Source organism: Candoia aspera, chromosome 3, assembly GCF_035149785.1.
Source record: "Candoia aspera isolate rCanAsp1 chromosome 3, rCanAsp1.hap2, whole genome shotgun sequence".
Classification (NCBI taxonomy): domain Eukaryota; kingdom Metazoa; phylum Chordata; class Lepidosauria; order Squamata; family Boidae; genus Candoia; species Candoia aspera.
The window spans coordinates 162,278,243-162,293,632 of record NC_086155.1 but is presented as its reverse complement, the minus strand read 5'-3'; the positions used below and the strand labels follow the sequence as shown (position 1 = coordinate 162,293,632).

At 42.1% G+C, this 15,390-nt stretch overlaps 1 protein-coding gene across 1 annotated transcript; it reads right to left on the bottom strand.

The window, feature by feature from the left end:
- Positions 1–1,310: 1,310 nt before the first annotated feature.
- On the bottom strand, positions 1,311–14,872 carry CABYR (calcium binding tyrosine phosphorylation regulated). The gene is made up of 4 exons (XM_063300232.1): positions 14,694–14,872; positions 14,471–14,524; positions 4,518–4,826; positions 1,311–1,981 (listed from the first exon to the last, which is right to left on the bottom strand). Exons 1-4 carry the CDS (start codon positions 14,839–14,841, stop codon positions 1,347–1,349), a joined length of 1,146 nt encoding a protein of 381 aa, XP_063156302.1. The 5' UTR covers positions 14,842–14,872; the 3' UTR covers positions 1,311–1,346.
- Positions 14,873–15,390: the final 518 nt, after the last annotated feature.

The following is a 15,390-nucleotide window of genomic DNA, read 5'->3' as shown; positions in this document are numbered from 1 at the left end:
AAATAAAGCCAGACTGCTCACTTGAGGGAATGACATTAAAAGCAAAAGTGAAATACTTTGGCCACATAATGAGAAGACAGGACACCCTGGAGAAGATGCTGATGCTAGGGAGAGTGGAAGGCAAAAGGAAGAGGGGCCGACCAAGGGCAAGATGGATAGATGATATTCTAGAGGTGATGGACTCGTCCCTGAGGGAGCTGGGGGTGTTGACGACCGACAGGAAGTTCTGGCATGGGCTGGTCCATGAAGTCATGAAGAGTCGAAAGCGACTGAACGAATAAACAACAACAACAAAAAGTCTCAAACTCAACTCATGGCAACAGTAAGGCTATTCCAGTACACCATTATTTTACCTTCACACTTGCAGCAGCTCCATAGCTTTTGAAAGATCAGCTCAGTGTCTACATCAGCTTTCCCAAAGCTTGTGCTCTCCAAGGGTTTGGGGCTGCAACACCCAGAATTCCTACCCGGAGATTGCAATCCCACCACACGGGAAGGGCATCAAGTTGAAAAGGCTAGTTTATAGATTTGTTTACAAATCAAGTATGAAAACACTAGAAAAATAGCATACTTGCCCCTGACATTTCCCCCTTGGTAGCTTCCCCAGTAACTTCTGTTAAAAACCAAGAATCTCCCCAGATTAAAAGTACTCCCCCAATGGAAAAGGCACATGTACATGGAGGGAAAGTGCATCTTTGTGTGCAACCTACAGACCTGACTTTATCTTCTGTTGTTTTGCAGTCCCCCCACCCACCGCAAGCCTTTCTAGGATTACCCCACTGGAATTCAGCAACAAACTGGGGAACATTCCAGGTGCAACACACAAAGGGTATATGAAGCCTTCAGAAAAGTTCAGCACACCTCATACAGCACAAACACAATAGAAAGTCCCCTAAGATGAGAAAACAAAGGAATTGGGTATGGTGTCATGTCATCACCCCACCAAATCTTGTACATCCCTGCTCCTCCTCAAAGAAAAATGTATCCCTCAGTTACAAAAAAATAAGCTGCTTGCTCTGCTTAAAGCTATGCACAGATCTTTGGCTTGCACCCTTAGAATAATATTATCTGGGAATGGTTTCTGCAAACAATCAAGAACGTCATGTGGGCAAAAGAGCAAGTATACCCAGGAACAACTTTATTATCAGCCTTCTTCAACCAGGCAGATGTGTCAGACTTCATCTCTCATAGTCCCAATCACCATATTCACTGCCCATGTTGGCTGGGGATCAGTGAAGTTGAAGGCCAACATATCTGAAAAACACCAGGTTTGGAAAGGTGTGTGCTTAAAGCTTTATCAAGCTTCAGGGTCTCTACCAAACCCTGAACATCCACTTACCGTTTCGCTATTCTCTCCTGCATGTGGAGGCAGTCGTAAATGTGATCTCTCCTGCTATACCATAACTCCCTGCAAAAGGTGTTTTATCCCCAGCTCCTGAGCCCTTCTTCCCATTCATCACATCTTCTAGTGGTATGGCAACTGAAAGAAAAACTGGAGTTGGAGGCCTGCCGCTATCTTGTGCAGGATTAAAATTGGGGTTGGCCGTTTTTGGATCTGCTGCCCTGGCGACTGGTACGGGGATTGTAGCGAACCTCCTCACAGTACCAGCAGCGTCCGGCTGTGTTAGAACAGCATGGCCTGGGATGGGTTTCCAGTCCTGTTTATTCTGAACAGAAGAGCCCACTAAAATGAAAGGTGGTGCATTTCCCTTCTTCCCATCTTCCATCATCACATAAGTTGGAGAGGACACTTGTGGTGGTTGACCTTGTTGTATCATCTGCGGCTGTAGATACTGCGGTTGGTCCTTACCACTAGATATGAATAGGGTTGCTTGGGGAACAGGAGCACCATTTCCAACAGATGGAAGGGGTGGTGGAGGTGGTGGTGACTTACGACCTTGTTGTTTCAAATCAGTTAGACAATAGAGAGTCCACACATTAGAATATGGTGGTGGCTGTCCTGGTTCGCTTGTTGCCATGGCTATAAAATAAAAATTTAAAGAAAAATTTGCTGGCATGAAAGACCATCTACTAGGATGTATGAACTGCAGTCATAACGCATATCCCTTACACACAACTTTATGCCGCAAGGAAGCATGTTACAGAGAGGAGAGAGTCTGTAGAGGCAAAAAGTTGGACCTTGGTATGGTGAAAATGGAGGGACAATAGCAAAGTGACTTGTGATAAAGCTGCAGTTAAGCTTAAAAAGATGCTGGTTTGGCCAATCAGAACATATATTTTCTTCAAGTCATCCATTAATGACAAGAAATGCCAAATTGCCAACATTCAACATGTGTGAGAGTCCCCTGCCAGCATAACATCAGTCGGCTAGATTTTCCAGGCTTGCTCCACAGGTGAAGTCAGGGGGTCCTGTATGAATCCATTCTAATCTGCTCCCCAGTGAGTCAGGGCAAAGCTGCTGGATGAAAAATAACTCCAACTCAAGTAACTGGCAGCTTAAAATGCTGAAACATCCATCCATGCCAAGCCTCAGTATTTTTTTAACCCTTCAGCATTCTCTCTTCTGTAACATGCTTTTGTTTCTTACCTACCTATCTCTCTAACAGAATGTGATTCTTAGGAGATTTTGCAATCAGAGGTCAATGGATAAGAAACGTTAACATTTCTCCAGCTGGGAACAGTGGTGGCTTAGGCACTTATTACAGAGGCAGAAAATAATTGGAAGAGGTCCTGCCAGGGAGGAAAACCAGGCCTCTAGTTGCAACAACCCCATGCTCCTAAGTAAGAAGCAACTAGTCCACCCTCTGTAGGCATCTGGAGAAGACTGGACCTAATGGGACAGCGCAGGCAACCACCACCATTTCTTTTAAATGCAAAAACCATGTTAATGCCACGGCTGAGTCTACTACTGAGTTAAAAAAAGTTAGTCACAGTCACCACCTCACTCTCCTTCAGCTGCCATGGGCATGTATGTAATTTTGATTCAAGATGTGCAGTCTACTGTGAGCAAAGCTTCTAGTACGAAAATGAAAGGCCAAACATCTTCTATACCAATGTTCCCTTGCTGAATATTGTCCCATGCTACCTATCCATTTATGTGCAAAAAAGAATATAATACAGGAACCGGAAACTGGGACAAACTCGCGCAAGGTAAGCTTTAGGGTTTATTCACAATCCACTGCACATCTAGAAGCATCCCGCAGGCAAAAATTCCACACATGCACATTCTGCCAGACAAGTCCTGTGGGCCTGTAACACTGCAAAGCAAGAGTAACTATAATTTACTTCAACACTGCACTGGCATGGCTATTTGCATTTAAATAAGTAAGTTCCAGTCCTCAAGGCACTTTCTTGGCCAAAGCCGTACTGCAGGAGCGGAGAAACTTGCAGCCTTCCAGATGTTGCTGAACTGCAATACCAACATCCCTCAATATCGACTGTGCTGGTTGAGACTGTTGGCTGTTCTAGTTCAGCAATAGCTGGAGAACTAACCCCTTTCCTGTTAATTTATTCCCGGCTCTCACCAACATAAATGCACCCAAGGAGATGGAGATGTTCACTACTTACAGAGCTAAAATATTACAACACGGAATAGGAAGGATTCAGAAATATCTTGACTTTCTTACCTGACATAATAAAACCTGGGTCAGCTGATTTCAGTTGCTCTGTAGTATCCATTCTGTCAGGGTCACATTCTGCATCATCTGCAGATGGATCTAGAATACTAGTAAACTGGCCTGCATTTAGTGAAGCCGTTAGTGGATCTAAGAGACAGGCTACTGTATCTACAAAAGGAATGACTATCTGCTGTGGAAACTGCTCTACATAAGGTCGTGGTACAGGCTCTCCACCAGCGCTGGGGTCATCATCACCCATGGGTGTGATGTGTATGTCTGATGTGAGCTCAATTTCACTTGGGCAACTCTCTGCCTGCAACAGGTCTTTATCAGGAGGCGGTGGTGGTAGCGGGGGTGGCTCTCCTTCCTGCAAGGGGTCTGAGGAAGCTTGTTCTACTAGGTCAGCAGGTGGCTGCTCTGCCTGGCTGCCCGAGGTAACTACTTCCCCTGGGACGGAGCTCTGACTCTGAGCGCCTGATGCAACCCTGAGAGAATGTGCAGAAGCTCTGTTTCCTGCTTCCTCTGGGGCAGGCTCTGCTTCCTCTGGGGCAGGCTCTGCTTCCTCTGGGGCAGGCTCTGCTTCCTCTGGGGCAGGTTCTGCTTCCTCTGGGGCAGGTTCTGCTTCCTCTGGGGCAGGCTCTGCTTCCTCTGGGGCAGCTTCTGCTTCAGCTGGGGCAGGGGCAGCTTCTGCTTCTGCTTCTGCTGGGGCAGGGGCAGCTTCTGCTTCTGCTTCTGCTTCTGCTTCTGCTGGGGCAGGTGTTTCTTCTTCAGCAGCCGCTTCTGCTGGGGCAGGTTCAGGGGCAGGTTCAGGGGCAGCTACTTGGGAAACTGCAATCGTGGCCATTGACTCGCTGGGAGTGTGGGACAACGCAGGAAGGGTCTGCACAGAGATGGCCACATCCTTCAACTCAGGCTCAGCACCCATCATGTCAACGTTACCTAGCATTTGTGCTGCTAGCTGAGCTGGGTCAGCTGGGACATAGGCAAGTCCTGCTCCCTTGTCGTCCCCAGCCTTTCCTATAAATTCATCAACAATAGATGGGAATTGAGTAGTCTTGGTGCTCAGTTCACAATGAGGCTCTTCGCTTATCTGGTCCTCTTCTGTATCAGTCGATTTCTCCTTCCGTTTGGGTTCACTGTGAATTGGAATTGTGTCGAGGTCTGACCGAAATGCATCTCCAACATCAGCCCTTTTAGAACGGGGCATCGCTTGTGTTGCTGCTCCTGGTCCTTCTGCCCATCCCTCCACTGCAGGAAGACAGAAGTGAAACAAGTTAGAAAGAGACCCTCATCAACACAAAGGAAGCCACTGACTTCCAGGTCCAATTTTGGAAGTTAAATGTCTGTATTTCATCAGCAATTAGGAAAGCCAAGTAACACAGGGCCGTACATGATTGGTGGAACCAGAGGTCACTCCATTCATCTCAATGCACACAGTGGCCCACGGTTGCAGATGAGAAAGGGTTTGCAGGCTTTTGTAATGATCCATCACATGGCAAGTTTGGCCCTTTCTCATATTCATTTTGCATATTTGTTTAATTATTCGTTTCACACATTTATAAGGCCGCCCAACTCAAGCAAGGTGACTCTGGCTGGCATACCACAGAAGTAAACATAGACAAAAAATACCCTCAGTGCTGCACTAAAAAAAATGCCCTAATATATAAAAACATAGGAAGAGATTTGATGTGGTGACCCACTGTCTGGCCACCAGCTATTCAAATACTGAGTAGAAAAGCTGTAAGCAGAGGAGTCAGATGCTGTAAGTGCAAGCTTTGCCTAGAGAAGTTTTAATACCCATTACTATGAGGTAGGTTGGAAAAAAGCCTGCTTTAAAAACTAGAGCAGTGTTTCTCAACCTCAGCAACTTTTAAGACTTGCTGGCTGGGGAATTCTGGGAATTGAAGTCCACACATCTTACAGTTGTTGAGGCTGAAAAACACTGACCTAGTTAGGATGAACAGCACTGATAATACTCCATCAGATTCCACATAAGGAAGACTCTTCTTAAAGTTCTTATGGAATATCTTGGAACCCCACATTCTATGTACCCTGGAAACCAATAAATGTGGTAGGCAGAGTTCTTTCCTTTTTGACAAACAGCTTCTCACTCTGTGTCCTGTTATTAGAAACTACAGATTGATCAGTCCAATATTTATTGGACCAACCAGATGTAGTGCTATTGCAGAAGAGGAAGAGGTTGAAATGGTGGGGCCCACTTTCCCCTGGGCTTTCCTGTCTCTTCTGACACTTGCTCTCAGTAGCTTTAGCTTTCCCCAAAGTATGTAAGCCTTTAAAACTCTCTCCCTCTCACTGGTTATTTTCTCCTGCACTTTAGCTCAAGAGGGTTATCTTTTTCTTCTAGAAATACTTTGCCAAGGCCTGCCATCTGGCAGGGAGGGCAGACAAATGAGCTGGTGCTACCACACATAAACTTGCAACCACTTCTGGAAAAGAAGTATAAATTTATTTATTTTATTTTATTTTAATTTAATTTTTTTATCCCGCCTTTATTATTTGTATAAATAACTCAAGGGGGTGAATATACCTAATCCTCCTTCCTCCTCCTATTTTCCCCACAACAACAACCCTGTGAGGTGAGTTGCACTGAGAGAGAGTGACTGACCCAAGGTCACCCAGCCAGCTTTCATGCCTAAGGCGGGACTAGAACTCACCGTTTCCTGGTTTACAACAGCTTAAATTTAATTAAATTTAATTAATTAACTAACTAATTTAATTAAATTTAATCTTTAACATTTATAAATAATAAATGTGTATTATTAGGAGGATAAGGAATTGCCATATAAGCTTTCGGAAACCTTCTTGGAGTGAGCTCAGTACAGACCTATGTGGGAAAGGTGCTATATACCAGCCAGAATAATCCAGGGAACACCTTTGCTAAGGAAGACGGGCTCTCAGTTACTGAACAGATTGAGATTTTGTCCTGTATTTGCACTCCTCTGTTGAACATTGCCATGTCTTATTTTCTTGCCTTTTCTATGGCTATTTCCTATGTATATTATGCTTTACAGTTAAAGTTACTCCTTTGCTATGCCTTGGATAATAAGCCCTTTCAGCTTTTACTTCATTTCTGTGTTTATTGCTTTCAGATCCATAAACCTGCTGTCCATATTTTTTTGTGTGTGCAAAAGATCAGATTATTAAGCAATCACTTTGTTAGTATCTAGAAAAGAAGGCATTACTAAAAATGTGCATGGGTTTGTCAAGAGTAAGTCATGCACAATCAACCTTACTTCTTTTTTAGTTAAAATAACTAGTTTGCCTAATTATTGCCAAGATCACAGTACTATAGACAAGTATATCCAAGTTTCAGCAAAGCATCTAACAAGATCTCCCTTGAAACCTTTGTTGACAAATGATACAATGTTGGCCAGACATTACCATTAAATCAATCTACAGTTCATTAAAAACCAACAAGGGTTTATCTTTGTGCCAACTCAGAAAGCAATTCTCAGTAAAGTTCCACATCATGGCTCATTCCTAGCCCTACATTGTTTAAAGAAACTGAACAATGATTTATCAAATATGCAGATGATATTGCTGGAAACAGAAGGGTAATTAGCACAATAGAAGACAAAATAGATGTTTAAAATGATCCTGATGAGCATGGCCAATCTAGTGAGAATAAAATGTAAAATTCTACATTTAGGAATCAAAGGTCTAGTGGTTAAGGCAATGGGCTGAGACTGAGAGTTCTAGTCCCGCCTTAGGCATGAAAGCCGGCTGGGTGACCTTGGGCCAGTCACTCTCTCTCAACCCAACTCACCTCACAGGGTTGCTGTTGTGGGGAAAATAGGAGGAGGAAGGAGGATTAGATATATTACCCGCCCTAAGTTATTTATAAAAAAAAATAAAGGCAAGATAAGAGAGAAAATAAAATAAATAAATAAATAAAAAATAGACTCATACATGGGATAAGTCTTCTGAGTTGGCTATACGTTGAACGTGAACAATTAATAGAATGCGGCTGCTGAAGATCTTAATAGACTCTTAGGCTACATGAAAGTGTGCAGCCTACATGCAATCATTCTACCATATAATAAGTATGTATGGAGGAGGGCAACCAGGGTCATGAGGTCCAGAAATAAAATAAATGAGAATAGTTTAAAAAGCTGGGTGAGTTTACTATGAAGAAGAATGCAGTAAATAATAACTGTTTTCAGACTGAAGTGCTGACACACAGAAAATGTACAGACTTGTTCTATGTTATTCCACAGGGCAGGACCAGAACCAATGGGTCCAAATGGCAGGGAACCAATTTTTGATTAAATTATTCGAAAATCTTCTTAATAGCAACTGCATGATCAAGAATGGAACAGATGGCCTTGAGAGGAAGTGAGCTCTATTTCCCTGGAGATGTTTAAGCACAGATTGGACAAGAATTAGGAATCTCTCAGATGCTTTTGCATTCTGCATCAAGCAAGCAGTTGGACTCTATCCACATCCAGATTACTGGGACTACAGCTTCCAAAATTCTCAGCTAGCAAAATCAGCATCCACTGAGGTCACCAAGTTGGGGGAGGCTGAATTCTTACGAATGATGGTCACTGGCCATGTGACCAGAGCTCAGGTTAGCCACACATTCAGTAGCCATCACATTTAATGATGGTTGTCATAGCTACTTATATACTATAATACATTTTAGGTTGAAGAAATCTGCAACTGAAGAAAACTTGCAACGTGCCTGCCAAGACGAGGCACAGAATGTTTTGTCATGTGAAGAGAATAATCATAGGAAGCATCATGTATAAAACACTTACCTATTTCTGCATCATGTATAAAACACCTATTTCTGCATCATGTATAAAACACTTACCTATTTCTGCATCATGCCTAAAACCCACACTGCGACTTTTGGGGATGTTAAGTATTTTGGTAACCTTTCTAGAAAATTTACCACTCCTGCTAGATAACCCAAAAGCTAAATGAGCAATGAATATAGCCCTGCAGAAACTGCTCAACTTCTTTTCTCTCCTTAATTTATCTAGTATTTTATATCTTTCCATTTCCCCCACTTATTAAATCACTCTTCCTAATCTAGTACTTCCAGACATTCTGAAATTGACTTGGTTAGTCACACGATCATTGAGTTGGAAGGACAATTTAGGCCAGTGAGTGATGACCAAAGATGAAAGGTACTCTAGTACATGCTTTCAGAAGGCACCAAGTTAGTGGAGAATGAGCTAAATCGGGAGCACTTGCTGAATCATGTTAGATGTTCGTAAATCAAATGACAAAGAAAAAAATAATAAAAAATATGCCACATATTGTGTCAAAAGGAGCAAATGTTATTATTATCAGTTAAAGGAAATTTTCAAGTCCAAAGAGTAAAAAGCAGTCAAAAGGAAATGTAAACTTGATTTTAAACAGCTTTTGCCAACCTGGGCACCATCCCATTATGTGGATTTAACTTCCAGAATTCTCAGCCATGACCATAACCATTCTGGCTAGGAATTCTAAAAGCTGAAGACATGCAGATCTGGAGAATTCCATTTTAGTTGTAGTAATTGCTTCCTCTAAAGTCCTGACTCTTGGTGACCTCAGGGATATCCCTGTGTTTTTTCTTGGCAACATATGGATGTGGTTTGCCATTGCATTAATCCATCATGGTCTTTTGTCCATGTATTAACCCAGCCCAACCCTACTTAGCTTTTTCAAGGTCAGCCAGAGTCATCTAGGCACTGCCACCTGCTATAATACTTAATTACGGTTCAGATTTGCATTTGGTCTTAACGGAAAAAATACTGAAATCAGTGGAAAAGTTTGTCACAATTAACTTAAGATCTGCTCATTAAAATGGGTCAACTTCTAAATCAGGTTCAAACTTCTGACTGTCATGTTTTCTTTAACCAGGCTTAAACTACAAATAAATAGGTTCACACTGTCATTAAACCATTAGTGATTATTACAAATCACATCATGCTAAGTCAGAAATATCTATGATTTAGCATGTTATGTAAACCTAACTTAAGAATCACCAAGTCTTAGCCCAACTATGAGTACTTATGGCAAAGATAAATATCTTATATATAAGATTTCAGACTGGGAACTTATGCCTAAAATTTCAGGTAGTTCACGGGGTGGGGGGTGTTTAAACAGCGTTTTCCAACTGGATGCCCTCCAGATATGTTGGACTTCAACTCCTATAACTGCCAGCCATTGAGCTAGGGGAGGATTTAGGAAGTTAACAGTCCAACATACTTGAAGGGCATCAAATTGGAGAAAGTGATTTCATAGTATAGCCAGGCAGAACAAGATAAAAGGAGAAGGCATTCTAGACCAACTAGACCTGAGGGACCTCTGGTGGTGGTAGAGAGGGTTTCTTGTTTTGATGAAACAATGGAGTGAAAGGGGAAAAGGCAAAGGGGAACCAAAGCAGCACCCAGGAACAGCAAAGGGTATGAAGAACTACTAAACATTTCTAATTTAAACTACTGCAGTATATAGACTATGCTGTAAAAATATCCAGGAGTTTCAATCAGAAATAGAGTAAAAGACAAATTCAAGATCACATGTGCTATTTTTTCATGACACAGTAGACCACAAACTAGCCTACCAACCAAGCTATTTTTGGTTAATTTGTTTGGTGTGTTGGGCAAACAGGGCCACAATTAGCGGGGGGCAAGCGGGGCATGTGCCCCAGGCACCACGCTGGAGGGGGCACCAAAATGAGCGCAGAATCCATGTTTGCCCCAGGTGACACAGACCCTAGTTGCGGCCCTGTGTGCAAATCCAGAAAACTAGATTGAGTAAACCGTGGCTAAAAGTTGTAAGTATGTTGTGCAAAAAAGCCACCCTGAGCCACAAATGAGCCAAATGAGCCATCTGTATTTTTGACAGATGAGAATCCAGCATCTGTCACCAATACTGTAGTTAGGAAGAGAGAATAGGTGCAGAGAAAAGAAATTGCCAAGAAGTGAAAGGAGAAATATGCAAAGATACATGCCTTTGCTTTTCACCAAATATGCTCTAATGCTTTAAAAAACATAACATTGCTATATCTAAGATGTAGAACAATGGGACACCAGTGAGGTAACTGAACAGATGTCTTCACCAAAGCTAAGCTATAGGATCATGTTCCATATAACATGAACACTCTTTCTCTCTCCCTCTCCCTCTGCCTCATACACACACACACTCACACCAGTCTTCCTGTGAACTGAGCATTTCATGGACAATGATATTAAGGCTACTGAGATCCTATCTCTATCTATTAATCTTACCCAGTCTGAAGCTAGCATTACTTTATTAAATACAGGCACCTAGCTGACCATAACTACTGAAATCATTTAATTCTGAAACCGATTAAACCTCATCCCTAGTAAACCGTGTACAAGAAGCTAGGGGAGGAAGAAAAACACTTGGTCAATCAGGTTCACACATCAATATAAAGTACAGTTTGTATTAATCCCAGTCTGTTAAACATAATGGCTTTGTTTCACAATGCCTAAATAGAAGCCATTGTTTACAAATGATTGTGGCTAAAGCATTTTTATTTTAGATGAATGCCTCTCAGGCCTATGTGGAATCCAATGGAATTTTTGGCAATGAAGATTTGGAGGGGCTAACTACCTACTTTACAGCATGCCAGCTACTCATTTAATCTATATACTGCTAAAATTCTTGCGTCTGTTTGTAACCCTCAGTTAGGTGAAATGATGCATCATAGGGCAACAATTTTTGAACCAAGGTACCTCAAATGGGCTAACTTACAGAATGCATCCGAAATCCAGTACCCATTACTCCCATGGGATTGAAATTTGGCTAGGTTGTAGTTGCTTCAGCGCCACTATGCTGCTGCCCCACTGCGGCCAGCCGAGGTCACATGATCGTCACAACCTTCCTACCTCCCTCTGGCTCCTGTGCCCAATCAGCTGGCAGCAAGGCCAAAATTTAAAATCCCTTGACGATGGTGAGCAGAGACAGAAGGATGAGGGAGCAACTTGGATGCCTGCTGGCAAGGTAGGGCTGGCTGGTGGGAGCCAGCAGTCAACAGCTGAGTGCTCTTCCTCCCTGGAGGGAGGTGGCCCTTGGAGACATGCTGGAATGGGGAGCGGGGGTGCAGTTTTCCTCATGTCCGCAGCTCCCTTGGTTCCCCCTTCTTCCAGCAAAGTGGCAGGTAGTACTGCGGGTCAGCCAAGGAGGAGGAGAAGGAGAAGGCTTCACCCAGGCTCTGCTGAGGGTCATGAGGGGAGGGGAAATGGTACAAACCTACATTATATGTGGAAAGAAGAATGCTCCCTGCCAGCTTCCCACAAGTCAATGGGGAAGCCAGCAGAAAGTGCAAACTCTTCTGTGGTGATGATGGCACTGTTTACCTCAGGGATTGAAATTTGGCAAAGTTGTGGCAAGGACCCATTTCTCCCATGGGACTGAAATTTGACAAACTCATTTCCAATGCTCCCTGCCACCTTCCCACAAGCAAAGTCAACGGGGAAGCCGGCAGGAAATCAGAGGTCGCTCCTGCTCCCACTACTTTTTTGCCCACCTGTGGTCATTCTGTTTCTCTGTTTAGGTAATGAAATATCTCTGAAATGATGACTCAGTGGGTCACGGGTTGTCTAGTCTTATTTAAAGTTAAAATAATGGTTTTCAAAAAATTAAAACCCTTTGGGATTCCCACCCACATTACTCTAATAACTTGGGATCCCCGCAAGGCAGCCTCAGAGTTGCAGTCAAAATAAATAATTCAGAACAGCCATGGGCTTTCAAAAACTGCTTGGACTTAGACAAGAAACTTAAAAGAATCACAGAATGCCAGATTTGCAGGGCGCCTAGTGAGGCCATCAAATTCAACCCTCTGTTCAGAGTTAGAATCCAAATGAAAGCACTCCATCACCTTTTCCCTGCTTTAACACATCTAACTCCATGGGTCCTAGTGAGAAAGCTTTGGACTGATGAGGAACGTGCTAACACGTAAGTTTTCCCACTGTGATACAGTACAATTTCAACCCTAGCAGAAACTTGAAATCTTTCCTTTTATACATCCTCTCTATAAATGCTCCCAGTGCCTAGGACTTTCCTGTTCTGCACTAAAATTACCTTCTCTACTTGCCCAATCTGTCTCTCATCTCTGTTTCAGTGAACGAAAGTATGAAGCAGTAGGCTCTGGCAAACACACAAATCTACAGAACCAAGAATTTTGTGCTACCAGAACCTAGTCATTTTTAAAAATATCTGGTGTTTCTTTGCTATAATGTATTTAATTCACACAAATAGAAGTCATCTTTGGTTTTTCAGATTTATAATCTAAACCAGGATGGATGGATGGATGGATGGATGGATGGATGGACGGACAGACACACAGACAGACAGACAATATCCACACGAACACACATGCATATAGCAAAAAGGCCATGTTCTCTTTCAGGAAATGTTCTAGATTTCTGTCTTCTCTCACGCACACACATACATTCTACACCAACCACACAACATACCCTACTCAACTGCACAACCTTAAAATATTTCCTGAATAGAGAATTTTGAAATGTTTGGTGCACAAAACAGCTGGTTTGGAATGGCCTGTGCCTGAACCAAAGGACACATGTTATAGGTGTTTCCATCCAAGCATGGAGCAAAACACCCATCAACCTTGCTATCTCACTCACTTGAATTTTGTTTTGTCCAAACCATGAGTCAACCAAACTGGTCCAAGTCTTGGTTTAGCTGAATCATGCTTGATCTGAAATGGTCTTGCAGGACCTCCAGAACATGACGAACAAAATTTTCTTGTTTTGTGCACAGCCTGAACCCTTAGACATATGTACTTATATACATACATTAATGTTCAAACATAATGCAAAAGCTTTTATTCACACAGTGACTTTTCACATGCCCATTCATAACTCTCAGCCCACATTCCTATAACTGGAATAATCCCTTTTCTTTGCACTGCAATAAAAGGTCAAATTTCCTTCTAGTAGACTTCAGGTCCTGGTGACTTTGTGGACATAGCTGTGCATTTTTGTTGGCAACAGGATGGAAGTGATTTGCCACTGCCTCCTTCAAGGTTGTCTTTCCTGGCCCATCTATAGCTCTAGTATTCCCTGGGTTGTCACCAATCCAATAGTAAACCACTCCTGCTTCTGAGTCCACAAGATCAACCAGATGTGAAGGAAAGCTTTTCCAGAAGTCAACAGAGGGCCTTTTTCAACCCTTATTTTTCAACCATAATTGCTGGAGGTATTCTTCAAACTTGGCCATTTTAACTCTGGCCATTCAAAACTAGCTGTTTTGTGCATGGAACATTTCAAACTTCTCTGTTAAGGAATCATGCTGGGGAATTTTAGGAGTTGAAGTCCACACATCTTAAGTTGCCAAGTTTGAAAAACACTGATCTGAACCAATCACAAACTTCAGAAATGCAAGTGCACCTATCAAACAACCTTAATATTCAGAATCTCACATATTCTTACTAGTAATTGTCCTGGAAGTAAACAGATTCAACAGGCTCTCCAAATCAAATTTAGCTGCTTCAATTATCATCTACCACAAGACATTGTGTATGAACTATCATTTGGGACAGAAATAATTCCTCTGTATTTCTGGGATCACTTTTAGAGCCCTTAAATCTCCAAGGCTGTTATGTAAGTGGAAAACTGACAGGGTCAGAGCCTTTCTTCTGTTGCCTTTTCTGTGCTGCAAAAAAATAAAAATCACCTTTTCCCTAGTTATTTTACTTTTTCTGGGGAAAAGATGTGGCAGGGGGATTTTCAGTGTAAAAACAATATAAGGGAGAAAAGCTCTCTTCTACTTTCAATCACAGCTTCAGCAATTACATTGATATTTTCTTTAAAATCTCCCCTCAAAAGAAATGACATTAAATAATGTGTAGCCCTGGCAACAATCATTGTTTAATGGTAATCTCATACCTCTTGTCATATGAAATTCTCTCACCAGTTCTTTGATATCCAAATTAGGATGTTCTGGAAAGAAAAGTTGGAGAAAGGCAATCAATTTATGGACCAAAACCTCTGAAGTGAGGAATACATTTCACATTGGAGCTAATATAAAGACATCACTAGTTTGAATGATCATTGTTTTGCTTATATTGTATTGGCCAATATTTAACCTTTTAAAACAAAAAAGGCAAACCTTCTCGAAAAACTATCAGTTCTCTGAAATACTCAGCAGCAAATTCAGTGATGTTGGAGGGACTGGCTTTGAGAACTGCTCTGCTCACTCCTTCGAGTAGAGTCTTGAGGCCATATGGGACCACCATCCTGGGCTTTGCGGTATGCATTGTTGCCAGTTGAACATGAAACTGCAAACTCACAACTGGAAGGAAAGAAATGGAATGAAAAAGGATTGTGGCATCTCTATAGTCTGTACTTCAGCCTTTCCCAAGCCAGGAGCACCAGATGTGTTGGATTTCAACTGCTATAAACTTACAGTAAGCATTGCCAGTGTTGATTATAAGATTACAGGACTGGAAGGTCCAACGTATTTGGAAGGCACCAGATCATAAAACATTGATCTAGCCTTATAGTATTTGTAGAGCCACTTTTATAGAACTTGTGGATCTATCCTTAGAGCATTTATAAATCCAGTCTAGTCAAGTTGGCTTCATGTGCATTTACATGCACCTCTCCTACTGACTGCTGAATTGACTGATAGGGGAAAAAAAAGCCTAGTGCATACAAACTTTGGGTGGAATTCTCTTTTGTGTCATCAACCAACAAGTTATTTCAAAAATCTTAATGAGGTAGAAGAGGGCTCTGAAACAATCTGTTGAAAGTTGATGGATTGATCTGATCAATATGTCAGAACATTAATTTCAAAAGCTCCATCA